The 24,760-nt window shown below is 38.9% G+C and overlaps 1 protein-coding gene across 1 annotated transcript; it reads left to right on the forward strand.

Annotated features, from left to right (window-relative positions):
* The first annotated feature begins 294 nt into the window (after positions 1 to 294).
* CCNJL (cyclin J like) lies at positions 295 to 17,024 on the forward strand. The gene is made up of 6 exons (XM_083352062.1): positions 295 to 393; positions 1,028 to 1,123; positions 8,638 to 8,848; positions 12,477 to 12,776; positions 14,048 to 14,207; positions 16,486 to 17,024. Exons 2-6 carry the CDS (start codon positions 1,046 to 1,048, stop codon positions 16,925 to 16,927), a joined length of 1,191 nt encoding a protein of 396 aa, XP_083208188.1. The 5' UTR covers positions 295 to 393; positions 1,028 to 1,045; the 3' UTR covers positions 16,928 to 17,024.
* Positions 17,025 to 24,760: the final 7,736 nt, after the last annotated feature.

The raw sequence follows: 24,760 nt of genomic DNA on the forward strand, positions 1-24,760 counted from the left end.
GGGGTGGTGGGGATGGGAGTGTAGGCAGAGGAAGCGGGAAAGGACTACAACGCCCAGAGGCCCAGTGGAAGGAAGGTGTGCGCGTGCGTAATGTAGAAAGCCGGTGTGTATGTAACCTCCCCAGTGAATTAGGTCGTTTCTTCGAGTCGGAGCCGAGATTTGGGGCGCGAGGTGGTCTGGGGGCGGGGAGGCATCCTCTTTCCCCTCCGCCTTGCAACCCAGGGACATGCAGCCAACTGCTGGCCTTCCCTGCTGCGATTAGCAAAGGGGGGCGGGCAAGGATGCAAGCTTGATTCTCCCTTCCCTTTCTCGGGGGTGCAGGATTTGTCTCGCAAGGAAGTCGTCGGGTTCAGGAAAGGACAAAGGCTGCCGCTTTGCGGGCGATCGGCCAAGGTAACGGTAACGCGGGTTTTGCGGGCAGCTTGTCAGAAGTTTCAGTCCGCGGAGTTTTGAGAAGTTTCTATGCCACTTGCACTTCAAAAGAGAGGGAGGGAGATCAGCCCGGGGAAATGCTATCCTGGTCCTCGACAGCCTCGAATCGGATGTGGAAAAAGCGAGTTAGATCTGAAATTCGCCCTTTTGTAGTCGGTATCGGAGGATCTCGGGTTTTGTTGCCAAAAAAAAAAAAAAAGCCGGGCCGCCGGGCAGTTGATGCCATCTCCCACCAAAGGGAAGGTGGGCGTGAGTGGGAAATCGATAATGACTTGTATTCCAATCAAAATCTATTCGCTCTTGTTTTGAGCAAAAACAGAGCAACAGGTAACTTGTTGAGAAGATGACTTGATGTCGGCCAAGATTGCTTGAACCCTTTTGCACAGATTTTGCACAGATTAATGGACTGAATATTTTTTTTGGGGGGGGGGGAATTAGCTAAATTTGCAGCCATCAACTGTATTTGGCTAAACTGCACCTTTTAAGGCTCCTTTTTACAAAGGAGTACATGGGATTGTGTAAAAACAGTGGATGAAGCTTAAATGTGCCCATACTGCCTTTGTTAATTTACTTTGATTTCTCCCTGACCTTGCAGGTGCTAGCTTTTCCTTGGATGAGAAGCCTAAGGATGGAAGAGCCATGGTGGAAAGGAGACCTTGCAGCAGACGTTCACCAGACACTGAGACTGAAGGTTAGACAGGCAGCTGCTTCCCTTTTTTCCTCTATCCTTTACTGTTGCTGTTACTACAATTCAAAACAGGTACAATCTGCTGTTTAGTTGCCCTTCCAAAGTAACTTCCAAATAAAATGCATGCGACTGGTATTTTTAAAAAAAATGACTGAAATTAAACTTAAGTTTTCAGATTTGAATTTACTGAGTCAAACATGCCTGTCATCTACTTTACATTGGAACAAATAGATAATAAATTGTTCTTAAACAGATGTACTTAATGTAGTAAGGTAGATGACCTTAACAGAATTGCAAGAGGCAAGGAAGAGGGGGGGGGACAGGGAAAGAGAAGGTGATTGGTTATAATAATAAAAAAAACTTTGCAAGTCCATTTGTCTGTTGTGGATTTACGTTGTCTTCCCCTTCCCCGCATCACACTGGTATCAGGCCTTGCATATTTCTATCAAGGACACCTTCCTTACATCTACACATTCCTCAGCTGGATCTGCTGGATCTGCTATGGATATAGCTGAACCACAAATTTGGTGGTAAAAATAAGGTGAAAAGCAAGTTATGTAATGGAAAAAAAGTAAACCTGATAAGATGGAGGCTGTTCTCCTCCTCCTCCTTCCCCCCTCCCTCTTTGGGATATGTCCAAGGTCAAACCCAGTTCTTTTCTTTTGCCTAATCCCATCATACCCAAATTGACCCTCCTACCTGCCTCCTGAAAGACTATTTGCCTAACAATAGGACTAACTCCAAGGACAGTGCAGAGACCTGAACAACTTCCCCAAACTGGGCCAACCAGACCCCCAGGGTTTCCTGTCTTGTATCCCTCAATTTCCATAAAAAATCATTGGAAATCAATTGTTCAGGGTTCTTTCTTCTAAAGCAGGCACTCAATGATCATTGCAGTAAATGTGGCTCTGCAAAACTCTGTTTCTTCCTTTGGCAAAACTCCACAGCAGTTAAATAACTGCCATTACTATGACATCCTTGCACCTTGAAGTTGCTACTATACAGTAGTTATTTCAAATAGTGTGATAAGTGTGCATCTGGAGTTTTATTTATTTAACAAGGCCACCCATCTTATGTTCCTCAACTGTGGGATGTATGGATAAAGGCTCTTCTTTAAGTACATTTACATTTTCTTCTGAGTAAATGTGGAATGAATTGCTTTCCATGAGAAAATGATACATTTAGTCCTCTCTTAATGGCCATAATTGGAATCAACAACTTGGTTGCTAAGCAGAAAATCGTGTGACTATGACAGGCCTCCTATCACTTCTCATTGTCATTAAGTGATTGACACTTGTCATTAAGTGAGACATCAAGTGAGCTAGACTTGTGAGTTTACCTCTGTGTTCTCCATTAACTCTACTTTCAGGAGCTAATTATGACGAATGCAAATGGTGTAACTATTGCAAATGCACACCAGGTGCAAAGTGCCTGAATGGCAACCTCTGTGGCAGTTGTAAATGTGAGGATTGGTGACAGATCTGGGTGTTTTTTTTACACCATTGTAATTTAGAACAGTTGCTAAACAAGGAACTTGGTAAGCAAGAAATAAAGTTGCCGCATCTGGTCTGCAAAAGTTTGGATGCCATTATATTTTTATTTACTTCCATGCTGCATGTCCAGATTATGTAGTCCATATCTGGTAGCCCCAACTAGATTTTTTTCCTTCCCTTCTAAAAGCAAAGTGTATCTACAGGAACAGATAATTATTTAATAATTCAGACAGTTTTATTTTGCAATATACTCTCTGAGATGGAAATGCTTTTAATTTTTTTTAACTCTAAGATGCAAAAATAACTTCCTATGGGCTAAAAATGTTATCCTTTTTCAGCTCTTTATGGAAATCTTTAATGAAATCAAATAGTGAATTAATATTAATATATGTAGCTCCCTGTTGCATTAAAACTGAGGGTTTAAAACAGGCGTCCCCAACCCTTGGTCCTTGGACCGGCACCAGGCTGAGGCATGCCAGAAACCGGTCCATGCAAACAAGCCAAGCCCCATCCATGGGATGCAGGCAGTAACATGAAACCACACCCCCTCCAATCCACAGAAAAACCTGTCTCCACGGAACCGGTCCCTGGTGCTCAAAAGGTTGGGGCCCTCTGGTTTAAAACGCTAAACCAATCTAAAGCTCATTTTTAGGCTCAAACTTTATGGGATTTGGTTAGATTTTCTTAGGGTGTATATTTGGCATTAAGTTGTAACATTAGCTGGTTTTCAGTTTCCTGAGAATAGTTCCTGATACTGCATAGCAGATATGCCTTTTACCTCTGGATAATTATCTAGTGGTTTTAACTATTTTCTGCACTATTATGCCTTTGCTATGGAGATTTGTATTTCAGGAATATTCAGCATTATGTCAAATGGCCTACTAGTTGGGATAATCTTTTACTGCCAATATTTCATGAGAAAAGGACATTTTGGCTTTTTTTAATCTAGCTGTGTATTTCAGCACACTGCATGAAAAAGAGAAACTGGTTTATGTTTTACAATTAAGATGAGCAAATTGTATGACAGGTGTGCTTTTGAAAGCATGCATGGCCATAGGTTGCACATTTTTCAACGTCTTTTGGTTTGGATATTCCATTGTATATGCTAGCTTCTTCAAAGAGAAAAATGCAAAAAAGTAAACATGAATTTCATCTGCTTTGAACAGATGAAAGAACATATCTCTATGTTATTTCTTTCATAATTTCCATCATTCAGTAACATAATGAATGTGACTTGCAATTAGAAACAGTCAAAGCTTAGAATCTCTTAGGAGGTCTTATTTCTCTAAATATTTACTTTGGTATATGCTAATGTTGTCTATCTCTTTGAGCAGGCTATTTAATTTTCTCCCCTACTTCTACCAGATTATTTTCAAAGGACCATTTCATTCTTGAAATTTCTTTTTTCCTTATTGGCTATAGACCACAATAAATTAACAGCTAATGATGAGGATCTTGCAATAGGAAAGTTTTCCTAATTCTTTCCATGTGCTTGCAAAAAAAAATATCATGAGTTGGTGAACTTGGGTAGATCAGAGACTGAAATTCTATTATTTACTATAGCTCCGTATCTGAAGATACTAAAGAATTCCACCACACTAATACTGCTGCAAAGACCCATTTGTATTTTTCTGTCCCACACCCTTTTGGATATGCTTCAGATACTTGTGGTTGTGAGGGTGGCTCATACTTAGTGTCAGAGCTCTCCAGTTTTCATGATTTCCTAGGATAAGAGATATACAAACTATAGAATGGCCCCAGAGCTTTGTTTCCTCCCGACAGGCTGACCCAAATTGTAATTTCTCATGAGATAGAAGAATATTATTCATAGAAAGTAACTTCAACTGTATTTTTATTCTTATTTTAATATAAACTGAGACCATTTTTTTAAAAAACTGGCTCCAGCATTCAAAATGCAGGGTCTGGTACATCACATCAAAGCCAAGTAGAAATTGCAGTGTAAAACTGGTTGTGTACCTCTGCTCTGTGGAGTTGGAAATCTGACACCCCTGGAGAGTGCCAGGTAGAAGAAACAGTTTTCTTACTCCCTCCCCACCCCCCAAATGTTCTCCTTGGCTTTTCAGTGCCTGATTGGTGAAAGATAAAACTGTTTTTTCACAAAGCCTGAAAGACAGTCGTTAACACTGATAAGAGTTTGAAAGGATTAGTGTTGTGATTGCTCTTCCCAGTTATGTCTAGTGAGAGGGGAGATCTGATCTAGTTAGAAAAATTAATATTACCTAGACAGAAGCAGCCTGTTGGATAGAAATTTCTATAGGGTGGTTATAGGTGTTACCTGTTTGCTTAGATTCAAACATATTGCAGCTCTGACAGTTTCAATGCTGTTTTTTTTTCCTTCTAATTTTTATATCTAATGAAACATTTTCCTTTCAGTGTTTAACTATACACATGGTGTCTTACTGTCGGATATTAACCATACACCTTCCAGTTAATATAGTTTCAGCAATCAAGAACAGTTTTTGATTTATATAATGCCTACTCTCTCTAATATAGGATTAAAAATTAGAGGTACCCTGATCTGGCTGTGAAGGACCAGGTCTACATTGAAGGTTCAATTAAGCTGATTTATTGCTAAAAGCCTACGCACAGGAATTTTCTCAGTTAAAGGTTAGACTTAGATAAAAGTCGAAAGCACTCAAGGAGAATTGGATCTAGTTTTCTTGTAGCTACGTAAGGATTTTAGGCTGATCCCTCTTTTCACACTGCGCCCAGGGTTCTGTCGTGCTGCCTCCTACAGTAGGTCCCCAGTCTTTTAGCTTTCCAGAAGACCTTAAGAGTAAACCCTGGCATTAATATAGGCTGAGGATGGAGCTCAATATTTATGAATGTTAGCATATGGGGCAGTATTGTTTTGAGATTCTGGGAGTTATTTGGGAGGGTGTCGGTTTTTATTGTTTTTATGTACATTCCTATCACTACTGTGACCATATAAGCCTCTTAAATCAGTACATCTTTATTTGGATGTGAAGTGACAGCATCCAAAATAGTCCTTAATAGTTGTTCTTCCGCCTTAGAAAAAAATATCCAGGGGAGTGCCCATGGCTCTGTGCTGGTGTCTATGTCATATAGCATTTTTATCAATCAATTGTATGGGGAATTGATGGACATTTATAAAAATTTGCAGCTGGCACAAAACTGCGAGGTGTGGCTGATATTTTAGTTGAATGAGAGGAAATTCCAGAATCACTAGACAAGCTTGAAGTGTGTGCAAAAATGAAACCGATGGAATTTAACAGGGAGAAATATCATATTCTAAACTGGGTAGGAAAAAGACACACATATAGGATGATGGAGATCTGACTTGGCAATAATACCTGTGAAAAGTAATTAAACGTGAACCAATAATGTGCTGCAAATAAAAGTGGTGTTGTAGGGTACATTAACTGGAGCCTAGAAAGCATATTGTGAGAAGTGATTTTTCCATGTTTATGGTGCCTGAGCAGAGTTCATGTGGAGTGGTGTGTCCTGCACCCCTGCAATTTAAAAACATCAGGGACAAAATGGAGCAAAAGGTAAAAAGGTGATACCCAAGGAGTAATGTTAGAGAAGGAATAACAGAGACCCAAAAGCTGTCACTTAGTTGAATGTATCCTTAGTAGATGTATCCTCTGTTGTTGAAAAAGTCAGGATTAAAACTGCAATGTAGTTTATTAAAATTAGAGAAATCAGGTTCAAGCTAGACATTAGGAGGAACTTTGAACTGTACAAGCTCTCAGTGGAACAGGCTGCCAAATAAAGTTGTGAGTTCTCTTTCCCTTGAGGTGTTCAGACAGGCTGCACGATCATCTGTCACAGGTGCTCCAATGGATCCTGCACTGAACACTGGAGTTGATTAGATAATCACCAAGGTTGTTTCCAGCTTTCCAACTGTGATATATGCTAAACCAGTCAGTAATTAAATTGTACTAGTATTCTTGTGTTAGTGCTATTTTTAAAATAAATAAATAAATAAATTGAAGTCTCTTCTCTGTCTGGTAGCACTGTGTATCACATCCTTATGGCTGGCATTTCAAAAGATCAAAGCAATGAACTTCATTATCATTCTTATTAAAGTTCTGCTCCCTTGATGATATATAAAAGTGGCTTTTGAAGTATAGAGCAGGCATTATAGAATACCTGCCTGCTAAATATGGCGATGATGTAATTTTCTATGGATTTGTGTGTAGTTTTATTTTCCAGTCAAGTCAGAAACTGCAAAATACTCTGTCTCTGAAAAGAATGTGTTGATTCGGTTTTGCTTCTTGAACAGACTTATGGGAACATCTAATTGTCCTGTTTGTAAATGCATCTGGTACATCCCAGTAGATAGCTGGCTTATATTTACCTGGGGAAATCAGATCTTTATCATGATATAAATATTTACTTGTGATCCTTTTCTTTAAGAGGTTTTATCAAGTCATTACAAGCATGGCAACTTCACCATTTTAGCCCATTTTTTTTAAAAGTGAACAGAACATATCTGGACCTGGATTTTAGATTTCAGGACTTAGTATCAATAACATTTTGTGCAAAACTGAACTAATATATAGAATTTCTCGAAGGCATTAGATTGTTTTGTTCCGTTTTGATGGCAGTGTCGCTGAAGAGCTATCAGGAGTCCTATGCTCTTGTTATGTTGTCCCAGCCTCCCACAAACCTAGAATGAAAGTTGGGAAGCTTCATCCAGCTCTCTTCTCTGATCAGAATGCTAATGGCGTGGCTTTGGGCTGCATTGTTCCTTGGCAAAATTAGCTGCTTGAGCCCAGCTACTTCTTCCAGCACAAACTGGCCATCACTTCACGCACTGCTTCTAGAAACTGATTTATTTGTGGTTTGGATGAATAACCCTTTCCCTCTCCTGTTAATTGGAAAGGTTGGAGAAAATTTTCATCAAGCTTATCTTCAGAGGGAGATTAAACCACATACCTTCACAGACAGCTTCCAGCCTTTTGCTCCTGCTTAAAAAGTGTAGACAAGTTAATTGCATCTACTTCATTCTTTTGCGCTCAGACATTGAATTATTGAAGCAAATGGACCTCAGTTTAAAAGTAGACGTTGCATTGCCAAGAGTACTGATAACATAAAGCTGCTTTCTATTCTGACTTTGCTTCAGCTTGAGTTCTTTCTACAAAGGTGATGCGGAATTCACTTAAAACAAGCAACATCCATTATTCTTATATTCAGTTGGTTAGATAAATTCTTATGCATCATTTAACTAACCAGAATAAAAAGCACTACCTAGGATGTTGCTAGTTTTAAGTAAATTCTATATCACCTTTGCCTTCCCTTCACCCCCTTCTTCAAATATACAAAAGAGTATTCTTTTGTGAAGATTTTGTAGTAGCAAGGTCAGGAAGATCTCCTTAGTTGGTAGCAGTCTTCCTCAGCTTTTTTTTTTTTTAAAAAAATCTTTGAGGAACCCATGAAATAGTTTTCAGGTCTTAAGGGACACCTGCATAAAAATATAAAAACCTCACAATACAATTAATTTCTACCACTTTTATGACCTTTACAACAATAGCAAAGTAGCAGGCCCAGCCACCTAGCTGCGTTATTTGAAAATTCCCACGTTTATGAGCTACACTCAAAAACAATATTTGTTTTGTCTGTCCTGATCTCTCGTAGAACCTCAGTTGAAAAAAACTAGTCCAAAGCCTGGTTTTCATAGGTCAGGATTATCAGATGCCACCATTAACAAGATTTTGTAAATAATGCTGCTTTGCCAGAAGTGTGATTAAGTATTTAGCCTAATGTACAGCATAACAGCTGTTGTTGTTGTTTTAAAGATCTCTCTACAAACACAAGTTTCTTATTTCGTAGAATATAAACAATTTGTATAAATTTAATTACTTTTCAGTACCTAATTTTCCGGACAAGATGGTGGATGGGACCATTTTGTATTCCTTTGGTTGTTATCTGCTTGCCAGAACAAGCGGTACAATGCTGATCTGGATATTCTCTTTACTGAAATGGATATTCGCTTGAATACCTCTTTTCTTCCTCCTTCTGTTTGTGTTGCCATAGGAGCTGAAACTGCCGGTCTACAAGGCCCATTCTCCACAAATCGAAAGACGGTGCTACTTTGCTCACCTCCTTACTGTCCTCAGCAGCCATTGCCAACTTTGTCCCACAGCTCGGCACCTTGCTGTCTACTTGCTGGACCTTTTTATGGATCGCTATGATGTTACTGTGAAGCAGTTATATGTCGTTTCAATTGCATGTCTTCTCCTTGCAAGTAAGTCACTTTTCCTAATGATACAGAAATCACGTAATACGATTTGGGTGGGGAGGGCTTTTTGTCTAGTAAATGCACAGAGAAAGCCAATGTAATTTGTGCAGTATAATGCATCAAGAGATGGTTCTCTTAAAGACTGTATTTCAGTAATCTTTGGGCTTGAATTTCTTAGTGATGTCTTCAACTTCTTGTTGCACAGAAATAATTGTTAAAATTGCAGGTAGCACTTGACTAACCATCCGTTTAGTGACTGTTCAAAGTTACAACAGCACTGAAAAAGTGTCCTTAAGACCATTTTTCATACTTACGACTGTTGCAAATTCCCACAATCATATGATCAAAGCTTGGTAACTGCCATGTATTTATGATGGTTGCAGTGTCCTGCGGTCATGTGATCCCCTTTTGCAATCTTCTAACAAGTAGAGTCAACAGGGATCCAGATTCATTTAACAAACGTGTTACTGACAATTGTGGTGATTCACTTAACTGTTGCAAGAGAGGTGAAACGGGGCAAAACTCAGCTGTCTTGCTTAGCAATAGAAATTTTGGGCTCAATTGTGGCAAGTCAAGGATTGCCTGTACAGTCCAGCATAACCAGAACTATGCTAAAGAATGTTGTCTATTTGGTGTGATGACCTTTAGATATTATAGAATAGAATAGAGCTGGAAGGGACCTTGGAGGTCTTCTAGTCCAGTCCCCTGCTCAAGCTGGAGGACCTATACCATCTCAAACAAATGACTGTCTAGCCCCTTCTTTAAAATCTCCAGTAATGGAGCACCCACGATTTCTGGAGGCAAGCTGTTCCACCGGTTAATTGTCCTCACTGTCAGGAAGTTTCTCCTTAATTCCAGGTTGCTTCTCTCTTTGATCAGTTTCCAACCATTGTTTCTCATCCTTCCCTCTGGTGCTTTGGTGAACAATCTGGCCCCCTCTTCTTGGTGGCAGCCGCTCATTATAATAATGACATGAACATTGTTTTTACCTGGTATTTTGCTCTGATATTGGAAGACAAAAAGTAGAAGCTAAGCTAGCCTTGTATTTGTGGCGGAACATCTCCCAGACCCTTTAACCATTGACCATTCTATCTGGTGCTGCTGGGAATTGTAGTTCAGCCACCACCTGCTTCTCCATGGCTTGTCTAACTCTGTAACATATCCTCATAAGTCTTTAGAGGTAGGGCAGACAGTTTAATGGGATTGTCTAAACAGATGTATTTCAAGGTTGTAACAGACTTTTTTAGGTTGTTAATTCCTGGTTGGAAAGTTGTCATGGTACTAAACAAAATTAAATGCACACAAAACCATTTTGAGCAGGCTTTTTAAGGAGGGTGTCGCCTATGGTTATTGGTGCAGTTAGATTCCAAAAGACCAATCTGAAAGGGAGGAGATAAGCAACAGCTAATCAAGACAACAAAGGCAGGCGAAGGGATCAATGTGTCTTCTAGTATCTATTGTCTGCCCTTTGTACTCTGCTACCACAGAACATTTTGTACACGTTGATTTTTACTCCACAAGCTAGAAAAATGCTGATTGCAAATGCATGAAACTTAAACAAGAAAGAAGGAAAACACTTTTATAATTTTAATTAATATAGGATCAGAGTTTTTGATATTCATGCTTGTACAATATCAGTAATCCTCTGGTGAGACTCATTTCTTGAGAAACCAGAATTCTGGCTTGTCAGGAATGTACAAGCTTTGGTGTACAATGGACGTTCAGACAAAAGTCTTCAGCTTTTGCCCGCTGTTCTGAGTATGAGAGGGAAAATGGGATATTTCATCTGTATTATTAGCTTGTTAGCTAATTCTGAAACCTGGATGTAGTGCTTTTGGGGGACCCCACCACAGAAAGGCACAACTGGAAGATCTGGATCATACTTGATAAATTTTAAAGCATTGTATATAAATGTTTCTTAGCCTCGGCAATTTTAAGAGGTATGGACTTCAGTTCCCAAAATTCTCCAGCCATGAGGAATGCTGACTGAAAAAATTCTGGGAGTTGAAGTCATACCCTAAAAACACTGAGGTTGAGAAACACTATTAGCTATCAATAGAATAAGAAACAGAAGTATTGCTTAATGCATTTGGAGCCAATACACCAGATTGTAAATAATTTATATAGTATTAATTTATGTAGTATTTATAATATTGAATATATAAAGTTATGTACTATATAATATTAAATTATCCTGGCTTTTTAAAACCTCTTGATGAAACAGATTTCAGTCTGTTGTCCTAGACTAGGGGTGTCAAACTCGCCACATCACATGACGTGTCACGACGTATCGTGACTTTTTTCCCCTTGCCGGGTTGGGCACAGTTTCCGTGTGAGACATCCGGCCTATGGGCCGGCAGTTTGACACCCCTGTCCTAGCCTAATTGGTTATGTGGCCAATCCTATAGATAAGGTGTAGTTTAAGGCAATATTAAAAAAAAATCCTGCATTTTTATGCTAGTCATCAGCTTCAGTTCTGAATTATAAGTTGGTCAAAAATTAGCTTATCTTGGTCTTTATTGTAATTGATTGGATAGAATGGAAATTTGCTAAATGCTTGGTTACCTTAAATCAATTTATTTGGGGGTACTATCTTAGCTACTCAGCATATCTTTACGCAAAAATGTGGATTTTTTTTCACATACAAAATGCTAACCAGGTGGGAAGTAAGCAAACATACTTTTAATTTGGGATAACTACAGCAGCGTATGGTTTTGACTCCATGGTGAACAAGAAAAATTAAGGGGTTATTAGCAAGTAATAGTTTATGCACATACCTCCTTACTTTTAAACAGGATTAAAAGGCTTGGAGGGTTTTTAACTATATCCTCTTTTTTCCCCATAGCCCTCTTGAGGATGGATACAGATGCTTATTGTTAAATTTTCTCCCTCTCCACCCCACATTTTTATGTTTGGTTTCTTTGATTTTTGTAGAATGCAAAGTTTGGGAATTATGAGGCAAACCTTGCAGTATATTTATTTTTAAATTCAATGTTTCAAAAAAAGAAAGGCTTAAATTTGTGCAGTAATTATTACTGTTGCAATATTTTAGAGTAAATATTTCCAAATTACTGCACAACTAAGTAAGAATGCTACATCATTAAGCCTTTACATTTGTTACATATTTAGCATAAAAATGCTGCAAACACACACACACACACACACACACACACACCCCAAATGTTGGTTCCTTCTCTTTCTTTCCTTTCATTTTTCAGAGTTACCCATGATACTTGAATTTGAAACTGGGATTTCTGTAATGGGAAAAGATAGAACGTGGTCTCGGATCCGTCTTATAATTCCACAAATTCAGACATAATGGCACTGTGGTTTTGTTTTCATAGCAGGAAAAAAAAATCTTTGTCTCTTGTATTCATGAAGATAGTTGTGGGATTCAAATATGTGAACAGCTGGTTCTTTGGGTGGATGCCACTTCCAGAAGTCCATTTTGGGCCTTTGCAACAACAACAACAAAAATTAGCTACCAGTTCTACCGAAGTGGTGCGAACCGGCTGAATCCCACCACTGCATGAGGACTAATGAATCTACAGAAGATTTAAACGTGTAGTATGATTGTATAAGATGGATGTGGGCCTTGAATCAATCTCATTGGGTTAATCTTTCCTTACGTTAGGCAAATTTGAAGAGAAGGAGGATAAAGTGCCCAAACTACAACTGCTGAACAACTTTGCTTACATGTGCAGCCTTAATCTAATGCTTACGAAAAAAGACCTACTGAAGATGGAACTGTTGCTCCTGGAGAGCTTCAATTGGAATCTGTGTCTGCCAACGCCAGCACACTTCATTGACTACTACCTCTTTGCTTCTGTCAGGGAGGGTGACCTCCACAAAGGCTGGCCCATCAGCTCTGTAACCAAGTTCAGAGCCATCATGGAGAAATACTCTCACTCGTTCCTAGAAGCCTCGCTGCAAGGTAATTGTATCTTGATTATGGTTAGCAACATTTGAGGCGTAGGAAGCCTCAGCGTAGCTTCCTAATCATCTCAAGGACCAAAAGAAGGCATAATGTTACCAGAAGGGATCACCCAAGCTGTTCAACTCATCAACCCCTTCATAAAGTTTCAGACAGTTCATTGATCCCAAACAGTTATTATATGAAAACAATTCAAAACATAATACTTTGACTAATGGTATTATGAATGGTAATAACCACAACCCTTTGGATAGTCTCATCGAGCCTTCAGGGTCAGTATTGACTTTGGAAAACCCTGATGAGGCTGAACAGCACATTTAAATCGGAGTGTGAGAATGGGAAGGAAAAGCCACTAGGAGGCAGTGTTACGCCTCTAACCATTTTAGAAAAACTCATCAATGCATGATTCAGTTCTAGGAGCACAACTTATTTCAACTTAGAGGGTAATGCAAGACTGAGGATAGTTAAAAGCACATTTTCTCAGTTCTTCCTGTGCCGTTAAAGGACATAAAGCATCTAATAGTGATTTCTCTGTTATAAAGTATCGGCAGGGTGTTCTGCATGCTTGCTTGACAATGAATATTGTAGGTGGTGTTCAAAGGACCCAACTCTCTTAAGTCAGTTATTCGTTCTCCTGTGCAGCTACCCACATCACTTTATTGTCAGTGTCCTGCGAAACGAGGGGGCAGAATTGCTAGGCATTGGGCAGCGTATAAATTTAACACATTATTAGTAATTTCAGCATTTTCCAATATTGCAAAAGGAAACGGAGAAGCTGTCAACTCACCTTCCATAAAAACAAATCTTAAAATTTACAGTGGTCTGATCATGGCACCATTACATTTGAATTCAGGGTGAAGCTCAGGCAGACCTTCTCATTTTAAACTTTCCTCCATTCAGCCAGGGTGGGGGAGTGGGGTGTGTGTGCAAAATATCACACATTCCTGGAGCAGCCCTGGCTTTGCAGGGCATTCTAGGAGCATCACTGTTTGGGCAGCATCAGAATTTGGTTTAGTTTTTAAGTAAGCATGCTCGGGATTGCAGTGTTAGAGGTCTAAAGGAAGCAGTAAATTAAATGCCCATTTAACAGCATTTTTCATATCATGAGTTATTATGTGGCACACCGAGAGGCTTCAGTAGCTTTCCATGATGTTCCTTGCCAACAGCCACGACGCCTCAGTATTAGTCAGTTTTGTCCCAAAGAGAATTGATTTATAAACAGTTTTATATGCTTGTTTCCTCTCTTTCCCCTTCCCCCACCCCCTCTCCAGATCATGTTTTTCTTTCTTTTCGGCCTTCTCTTGTTGCTGCTGCTTGTGTGGGTGCCTGCCGCCTCTACCTTGAGATGTCTCCCTTGTGGACCACCCAACTTCAGCTGCTCACCTGCTATTCCTGGGAACATCTTATTCCTTGCATTGAACTCATGCTTGAGTAAGTTTCAGAGAGAAGTAAGCCATTCTCCTGACTACCAGTCCAGTGTCATGGACCAGACAGATGCCATGTTTGGATCTAAAGTAGGCAGGAGTGGGTTCCCTATCTATGGGCTACAACGCAATTATGGCTTTTTCTGATCTCGAACAGTAGTTGTATAAGCCCAGGAAAATATGTGCAAGTTAGTTAAAAGGATTTGCTCCTGGCAATGAATCTTCTTCAGTGACTTATGCTTGCATTTGGAAATAAAATGTCGGTCTCTAGAAAGCGGCCCTGTGGTTGCCCTGATCCAAGGTTTTACCAAGTGACATTTTCTTTTGGATGCTGTAGTTCCTACAAGTTGCTCTTAAGCCTTTGCAGTGGGCTAGTATAATACTGCTACTATGTGTTCATATAATAGATTCCTGCGTAGATATTTAGCACATCAGCAAATTGATGGGCAACTTTTAAAATAAATTCTTAACACACCATCAACTCTAGTTCATTGTTTTCTCTTTGCTGACCTTGAAACAAGAGAATGTAAACGGTATTCAGCTATAAAATTACTGAAACCATAAAATCTTCAGGAATTGTGTTTTTTTCCCCCAGCAGCATATGGATTATGGGGAAGTGCATTTATTCAGCAACCGTTTCATATTTTTTTATAAATTTTTTATTGCATTTAAAATTATAACAAGAAAGGACAAAAGGGACAAAGCACAAAGATACACATTATTAAAAATATGTAACAAGTGCTTAAAATAAGTAAATAAAATATAAAGTATATGTTATAACAATTGTATACATAATTATCTAATATTTATATTATACATATGTTTATTATATGACAATCATGCTTTTTTAATCCATTGTATGTATAAATGAGTGTCGTATTTCATTATATTTATCCATACAAAGTCTATGTCTATCGGCAATCTGCTCATAGGTAGCACATGTAATTAGGTCTTGAATCAATTGAGTAAATGAGGCCATACATTTATCTTTCCAATGATGTAATGTCAATCTTTTAGTTGTAATAAAGCACAGAGAATCCATTCATGTTGTCCAGTTGTCAGATTCCATGTACTAGATGTGTAATTCAAGATAATATTTTAGTTTTTTATTGTACAGTCAAATTTATAAGTGCTCCCCTATTTTCTCACAAAACAGGGCAATGGAAAAATATAGTGCTCTCCTAGACAGTTTTCAATACAAATATAATGGAGTCCAATTATTTTTTGTTGTATAAGTCATAGTTTAAGGTTCACACACTAGGTATAGAAGTTAAGACACTCTCCCATTGTCTTAGGTTATATAGGAATTTCTAATTCTGTAGTTTATTAATCTCTTACCTGTATCTAAAACTGATTTATTGATAACAAATATATATAGAAATTAATAGGTTTTAAAAGATTTAACCAGTTCTATTATCTAGAGAATTTGAGAAGCTGGAAATGTTTTTGTTCAATGTTGTTAACAAATGTTGTAGCGATTGTTGGGGGCAATAAGCTGACTTTGTAATAATGCCCCCTTGGGGGGCCCAAAAGCCCTAATAAGCAGGCATATACATAGAATGAAGGCTATTGCTAAGCACATTGGTTTGTGCTTAAATTGTAAGCCGCCCTGAGTCTTCGGAGAAGGGCGAGATATAAATGGGATTAAAATAAAATAATAATAATAATAATAATAATAATAATAATAATAATAATAATAATAATTTTATTTGTATACCGCCCTTCTCCCAAAGGACTAGGGCGGTGAACAGGGCAAACATATAAAAATACAAGAGTACAAACATTAAAAGAGATTAAACAAGTGCCCAGAAACTGACAACAATGAATTAAAATACATTAAAACAATATTAAAATCTAAACCCATCACCCATCAGGCCAGGCCAGCTTGTGCAAACAAGTAGGTCTTCAGATCGCGTCGGAAGGAGCGCAGGTCGGGCGCCATCTGGAGCTCAACCGGCAAACGGTTCCACAATTCCGGCGCGCCCACAGAGAAGGACCTCCCCCTGGGGGCCACCAGGCGGCATTCTCTGACCAGGGGCACTCTGAGTTACATCTGATAAATGATACTTGCCAATAAAGGGGAATATTTGCAGCTCAGATTTGAAATGAGGAATCCTTGGTGCTCTCTGAGCTGAGTTGTTTTTCTTGCAGGTGTTTGATTCCCCAAACTAGGTAACAGCATCAGTGCTAGTTGATACTTGTTTCTTAGCACAGCATGCGTTAATTTATTTCACGTGTCTTTTCCAAACATGGTTTGATTGTGCTTTTGATTTATTTTCTCCTAGCAAAGTTCACAGTAAGGATCCCAGAGAAGACACACAGAAAAAGCATTGCATGACCCTGTTGCAGCAACAACAGCAGCAGCAGCAAATAATGGAGAGCCTAACGCTCCAGACGCCAACTCAGATTCTCTTCCATCAGCCACAGTACCATCCCCTGCCCCAACCCTCCGCTGTCCTGTCACAGTTCTGTTCTCCAATACAGGATCTGTGCTCCGCTTATCGAGATTCCTTGCAAGCTCCTCGATCTAGTGGCCTCAGTTCAGGGAACGGTAGGCTGAGTACTTATTCTGCCCTGCAGGAGAATGTGCAGACCGTGTCTGTCCAAGGGCCAGTCACGATGCAAGTAGCCATTTCGACAGAATCCAGGCATTGCCTCTCGTTGGTCTACGGCAGCAGTTACTTCAGCAGGCATCACTCACACACAGCAGGCTGTTTCGATGGGTGAGCGCTTATGGAAAAAGGGAGCCAGAGAGAGGCAGGCTGTTTTGCCAAAAAAAAAAAAAAAGAGTTGGAGCACATAAGCCAGAATGCCCTTGTCACTATCAGCAGGATCTCAATGAAGAAATGGTTGGACAGTAAGCAGAGCCAACTCACAAATGAATTTTGATTTCTCAGTATGTAAGGAGGCAAGGCTTTTAAGAGACAAGTGCAAAATATATATATATATATACCAGAGGAAGACCTGGAGAACCTTCTGCCATATGACAAACCTTTGCTGTAAAGTAACTACCCTGTGACACATGGCGGATGACTGCAGTTTTTAGCCCTGGAACATTCTGTTGGTGATAAAAAGGCTGGTGTTTGTTGTGCTCACCTTGATCGATCGCTCTCTCTCTCTCTCTCTGTGGTAGAATACTTTATGAAGAATCTTCCTTGTTGCTTATTGGACGAACTGGAAAGCAATATGTTAAGCATGAAAATAGGGAGAAAATTTCTTTGAATACATTTAGTAGCCTAAGCACCATTTGAGTTTCATGTGTATAGTATCTTTTTAATTGCCTTTGGAAAGTACCTCTAGATATTTGAGATGCTGCTGCTGCCTTATGTCACAAACAGTCATTTGTTGAGAAACTATGGTTTACAAGTTATATCAGGGATTAATGTTTACTTGAAGCGATCCACTGTAAAGAAAAATAGTTAAATCCCTTAATTTTTGAGGGAACTGCTGCCTTTTATTATAGGATGTTAGGAATTTGCAATATGACTTAGAAAATTAGGCAAAAATATACATAGAAGGACTCTTGAAAAGAGGAAAAGAAACTCTTAAAAGGTTCAAGAATAATGAATGTAAGGTTAATAGAAGGTGATAAAATAACTGAAAACCTGCATTCCTAAAAAGATACTAACTGGAATAATCTACAAAAGACTATTGCGGATAGGTTGGTAGGTTGCTGATAGGTTGCAATACAAGCTATTTTCAAGACAATATATAAATCAACATGACAAAGTAAATAACAATTCACTTTGAATATTAGCATTTAAAGCAAGGAATGAACCACAGTGATAAAGCTAATCTTCTGCAAATGCTTCTCTGGCACCTTGACTTGGTTCTTTCTAGCTGAACTCCAGAATTAGGAAGTACTGTAAGTTTTGAAAAGAGGGCAGGGGATAACATTTGCAGAGAATAATTGATGGAAATGGGTAGGCTACAGTACAATGCTTCCACCACTGATTCTCTTCTGAAAATACAAATTTGACAACACTTTGCCAGGTTTTGCCTTGCCCCATTGCTCCAATATTTCTATATAAATGTACTTCAGGATCATGGCCTTAAACTATTTTGTATGATTTTTTTTTTGTACTAGAGTTGTGTGGCTCCAATTTCAAAATATCTTGAAGGCATCTACTACTGTGTGAAGTTGCCACTTGATGTGGAGCTCTTGTCACTGAATGACAGTATTTTTATGGAATGTTTCTCAGGATTGCGATAACACTATGTGCAATATGCTTTTATTCTATTGAATATCTAGAGTTTGTGTTGTTGGGAGTGCAGTGGTAAAATGTTATTTGTTCATTTTGCTTTAAGTTATAATTTTCAGAGAGAAAGTGAAGATTTTTTTAACTGAAGAAGAGGGAATGCTGCTTTTAATGTAGGAGAAGAATGTTTCCTTTTCATTGAAAAGTCTGGTGATGAGTTCTGCTAAAGTATATTGCAGACTGGGCTTTTCCCACTTTTGATGACAACATATGTAACAAGACAAAATGGGAAATGTTTTTGTATGGATTTTCTTTCCTTCTTAGATTTTCTTTCCTTGTTTGACAAACATCTTTGTTAAAAAGAATATCTGGGCTTTACCTTTGATGCATTTATATACAACTTTTTAACTATAGCATGTAAGCAGAAAGTAGCCAATGGTGTGAAAACCACCGGAGAAGCTCAAGCTTATAGAATTCGGCCTGATTATTTCATGACGTCCTGTAAAGAAGGTGTTTCTGTGTATTGACATTTTTTGTTTCTATCTTAAGAAAGTTTATTGAATAAAAAGCACAAAACATTAATGGGCTTGTCTACTTTTGGGTGCTCATAATCTTCATAGGCTCTACTACACCCTTTAATCAAATGTCCCCAGGTCTTTCCATACCTGTTACAGAGCTTCATAGTAATAAGAGGCAAACATTCAATTAATCTATTAAATTTAGAGGCTACCCAATGACTCTAGTGATTTACCCTGCAGAAAGTAATAATAAGACCATCCACTTCAGGAAGAAACACGCAACATGCCAAATATGTAATGAAAGACTGAACAAGAGAACAGTCAAGTTTTCAAAGGGTGGGAGACATGGGTCTCTGGGCAATGCTGCTCGAGAAAGCATCCGACACAATAGAGAAGACCTCTAAATCTACTCATTTATTGATGAAGCAAGGTTTCTTTTGATGATGCTGAACATGCGCAAGATTGCCATTGCAAAGGTACACACCATGCAGCATACCATATCCTAGGAGGACCCCTTCTTGACCTCTTTTAGCATCTGATTAATTCCACTTTGCAAACAGACTTCAAGACTTCACAAGTCACTTGTAATTGAAAAGAATTGAGTTGCTTTCCAATTTAGTTTCCTGAAAGGAGTTCTCAATTATGCAAATAAGGAATTAAATTCCACTTATAGCTGATGAGAACAAAGGAATCTCAGCACTGCATCAGAGCAGTTTTTAAAAAGAATGCAAAGCCTTCTTTCACGTATGTTTGCAGCTCAGAATTTTTACTCAAAAACATTATTAAACACTAATTATTTTTATTAGCTTACTGAAGTTAGCATCTGTTCATCTTGTTGCAATCAGTTGCAATCAGTTGTACATTACATCACTGAATAGCTCATTAATATAAAAAACTAGTGCCTGAATATGAGCAGGGAGTGGGGACAGATACGGGTAACACTTTCCTGAACCCTGTAGAGCAGGGGTCTTCAAACTTGGCCCTTTAATGACTTGTGGACTTCAACTCCCAGAATTCCTCAACCAGGCGTGCTGGCTGAAGAATTCTGGGAGTTGAAGTCCACAAGTCATAAAAGGGCCAAATTTGAAGACCTCTGCTGTAGAGTCATGAAGCTTTGCTTACATGGTGTCCCTACTTTCAGGAGATAAAAGGAAGAATTGCTATATTGTCAGCTATGAAAATTTTTATGAAAAATTATGTCCCATCTAAAAGGGTTCCAAGTGTGAGGTTTGCTGGAGCCAACTAGTAGCCAACTAGTGTTGTTGTTAGCCGCCCTGAGTCCTTTGGGAGATATGTCGGCATATAAGTCCCAATAAATGAATGAATGAATGAATGAAAATAAATAAATAAACAAAACAAAACATGGGATTGACTTTCTGACCGATCCAGACACCCATCTGTATACAGTGTCTGTGTACTCCATTCTAGGACATTTCACTTGAGAGGAATTTTATTTTTCCTTATGTGGCATGTTATTTTTCAAGAACTCTAAAACTGATAGTTCCTTGTACGAATGGAGATTGATGAGGGACAAAGACTGAGAGGCCCGTGCAAATTACATAGAGCTTTCCTTTTCCCAAGGTGTAGCTGTAAATTCAACTTTGGCAGCCAGAAATGTAAGAAGGCAAAGGACAACCATCTGATAACATTTTATCCAACAAAGAATTGCTCTATAGCATTTGGTTCATGACATTTGAAAAAAACAGGAGCTAGAAAAGGTAATTCCAGAAGATGGCAGGAATATCCTGAATTTCATCTCAAGCACTGAGCTTCCTGGAAAGAAGAGTTGCCAAGAGATTACTTTATTGGGAACCCAACTAGTTATGTTCTTTCTTTTTTCCATAATAGTTATTTCCTGAGGGGAAATTAAAGCAATGCTTTATGTTAGCAAAAAAATGAAGATAGGAACAAAATGTGAAGAAGACACATTGCAATCTCAATGCATGAATAAAGCATACAGCATAAAGCAGACATGTCAAACACAAGGCCCGGGGGCCGGATCCGGCCCGTGAAGTGGTTTCATGCGGCCTGCGAAGCCATCCTGGAAACAGTGAGGGAACAGCCCCCACTGCCTGGGCCCTGGCCCAGAGACCCTCCTTCTGCCAGAGACCCTCAGATCTGTCCCACTCCTGCCCAGGCCCCCATAGGGACCCTTGATGCGAACGATGTAGAGCTGTCCACGCCCACCCAGGCCATACGCACTCTAGCCACGCCCACCCAGTAGGCCACGCCTACCCTGGCCACACCCACCTGCCCCCCTGAGGGCAACCGCAATGCTGATGCGGCCCTCAATGAAATTGAGTTTGACACCCCTGGCATAAAGCATTCTACTGCTGAGGATAGCATATTCAAAATACAATATCAACAGCAGGAAAGCACACATGGGACTCTGGTTCAAGTGCTTGCCTAGCCACTTTTCCAATTAAATCCCTAGGTTGATGTGACACCCCATAATGAGTTACGGATCAGATACACAGATGAATTGTCCCTGGCTGTGATGTAGCATAATTACATCTAACACCAGGACAGGGAGGAAGGCATTTGTACTCTGCCCGCCCCCTCAAAAAAAAATAATTGGGTCCTGACCAGAGAAATGCTGAAGTGTCTACATACTTACATCCTGAGTTTAGATTGAAGGCAATGTGGTAATCAGTCAAGAAGCTAATTCAGTATAAAACTCTGAACTAACAATAGTATTTCATATCTGAAAAAAGCTCAGGGTTATATATACGTTTCTACTAGAAAAAGAACGTGACTGGATCACACTAAGCCATACAATGCACTGATAAGCAAACTGGATTCTTCTAACTTACAAAACTTAGTAATACTTGGAAGCTGATGGGGCCAGAATTCATTTTATTTTAATGTTAATTCTATTTACCTTTGGTAAGCGTGAGTTACAGTAAGGACATCTGACAAAGCACTCTGAACTTTTATCAACCTCTAGTATGGACTGAGCAATTTCTTTAGTCATGAGAAGTTTAGCTTTTTGGCTAGCACTTTCCTAACCAGGGGGAATTAAACAGATGCCTCACGTGTTCTGACCTGTGTGAAACATACAGATCAAAATATCTGATATATTTATAAATTCTGTTTTCATATATTCAAATACAAAAAAAGGAATTTCTCAAGAGGAATCAGACGCATAGTTAAACTAAGGTATCACTTGAATTGTGATCATGTCGGATCCTTTTGTGCTGAAATTCAGTTTTCTCTGACAACCCACACAAATATACTTAGGCCCACAGTTAATGTTCAAAACATTTAATCAGGCAAAAATTTCTTTCTTTTTCACATTTCTTGAACGCTGTTGGTGATTTTTTTTCTACAAACATTTTCTTTGCATTAAAATTATGATTGCTCACTATGTGGATCGACCATCTTCCTCCCCCACCACTGAAAGTATTTAAATAATATTTTTAGTCTCAACTGCTTGTCACTGCCAAGAAACAAATATAGAAGGAAATTAAAGGTAACAGCGTTCCATGCGCCTTTGGCGTCTAGTCATGCTGGCCACATGATCACGGAGACGTCCTCGGAGAAGCGCTGGCTCTTCCGCTTTGAAACAAAGATGAGCACTTGGCCCCTAGAGTTGGAAATGACTAGCACACATGTGCGGGGGAACCTTTACTTTTACTTCACTGTCAGATTTGATTTGCTCTAAGCAGCCACAGAAGATATTAGCATAAGTGTATTCAAAGCTGAAAACAAAGTGAATTGTCCTGTGTTTAGAATGTGGAATTAGACTTGACACTGTTCTTCTGCAGCTTGGTGGTGGGACTTTTTGTTTGTTTTTGTTATAGTTGATTGGGAGGTTGTATGTGCTAGCTGGGAAGCTTCCTTTTGGTGCAGTGAGAAATAGACAGTGAGAAATAGACAGTGAGAAATAGACAAAGTACTTACTTCTTGTCTGAGTTAGAGCACCTTCTCCAAGGGAGGATAAGTGGGGTTTGGTGGGGGAGGAGCAGGAATGGAGGGGGGAGGGAGAGAAACCAGTAGCTGTGTAAAGGTGCAATAGAGCAAATCTTTCCATGCAGCCTGGTGGAATGACAGCGAAAAGCCTTAATTTCAAATGGAAATGTGGCAGCATCTATATAGGAAAGCAGTAGTTTAAAGGATTTGCACATTTTGAGCTACTAGTTGGAACACATGGCCAGACGTGGTTGCTAAGTGACACAGTGTAAGACTGAGCTTCAACACATGGCTTTCCTGTCACAGAGAGGGTGGTGTTTGATTTTACCTTGGCTTGTCTTCAAAAATGCAAAAGGACAGCAGAAAACCACTGGGTGATTCCTCTGAGTAAGAGGATACTAATCATTGTGCTCTGCCGTATTTTGTATATCAAGAAGTCAAATCATATTTGGCTTCCAGTGTGAATCATAACAGACTGAAGACGTCTCCACAAACAAGTAGAGACAACAATCACTGTGAAGAATGAAGGATCAGCGAGTGGACTGGTCCTTTGTATTTCTCCAGAGAAGGGAAGATGGGAGATCACCCACAAGTGCTCTGAATAGCAGCTATGAGGAAAGCATAAAACAGCACCAGGAGCCAGGGAATATGACAGCTTAGCTGTCAACAGCTGAAGAGCCTTTCATAATAATACTAAGCCAGGCAAACTCATTTTTAATCACATCTGGAAATGTGTAATTTAAGTACTTTATGGATATTAGAGGCCATCAAAACAGGAAGCTTAATGTGACATCTGACATGTTTTACCTTCTTTTTTGAATTTACATAATGTTGAACACTTAAGAAGTTAAAACAATATACAATTGGCAAAAAGAAAAAAAGAATTTTGATTTGTTTTAAACCGATTAAGAGATTTGACATTGATTATTTTTGTTGTAAGATTTGAAAAGCAAGTATATAATTAAATAATATAATCATGGGAAAAAACTGAAATAGAATTAAACCCATATTAGGAACTGAGGTATGATGAAGGTTACAAATGGACACAAGAGAAAACTAAAGGACCAGAGAGAAAAGAGTTAAAATGGCTAAGCCAGCTATAACTTTTTCTAATCTTAAAAGTTATTTTGAACATAGACTAAAATATTGGTAACTAATATCTTAGAAGGGTACAGGTTTCAATGGATAAACTTTTAGATGATGACATTTTGAAAATCTTTGGCTGTTATGCAGAGTCTGAATGCATGGAAGACAAGAAAATTGAGATTACTAAAATGGGAATACAAAAGACAAATTTAAAAAAATCACCTGTTTATAATATTGTGAGATGAAAAAAGAAGCTGTAGAGACTAGGTGATTCCTAGGATCACAGGTTCTCATCACCATATTCACTTCTCAAATAGTCACCAATGACCATATTCATTATGAAGGGGAAAATATTTCACCATGTTCACTGTTGTTTGTCTGTATTGTCTATACTGGCATGCAAAGCTGGCTTCTGTCACAGTCAACAAACACTGTGAGACCTCAAGCTAGCTGGAACAATTGAGACACTATTTTGTAATTGGAACAGTGCAAGCTAGCACTGAGATATGGCATACAGTGTTAAAAAGGTAAGATTTGTAATAGTAGCTATGATGATTGTGTCAATGTCCTCTAGTTAGTAATATTGAAGGCTTTCTTTCAAGTTATATGATTAATTGAAACACTGCACGTACAATAACCACTTATATTAAATGAACACAAGTCATTGTTCTTCAGCTCTGTAGAGAGAGACCAGGCTCACATTGCTATAAATAATTGTTTGTGCTTGTTTGTTTATAACCGTTTATATTAGAAGGTTTATAAAAGCCACCCTTCACACATCACACATTATGCTCCAAAATACGTTTGTGGCTGGAAACACAGAATGTACTAAGTCAACATATAAT

The sequence above is a fragment of the Vipera ursinii genome (assembly GCF_947247035.1).
Source record: "Vipera ursinii genome assembly, chromosome: 2".
Classification (NCBI taxonomy): domain Eukaryota; kingdom Metazoa; phylum Chordata; class Lepidosauria; order Squamata; family Viperidae; genus Vipera; species Vipera ursinii.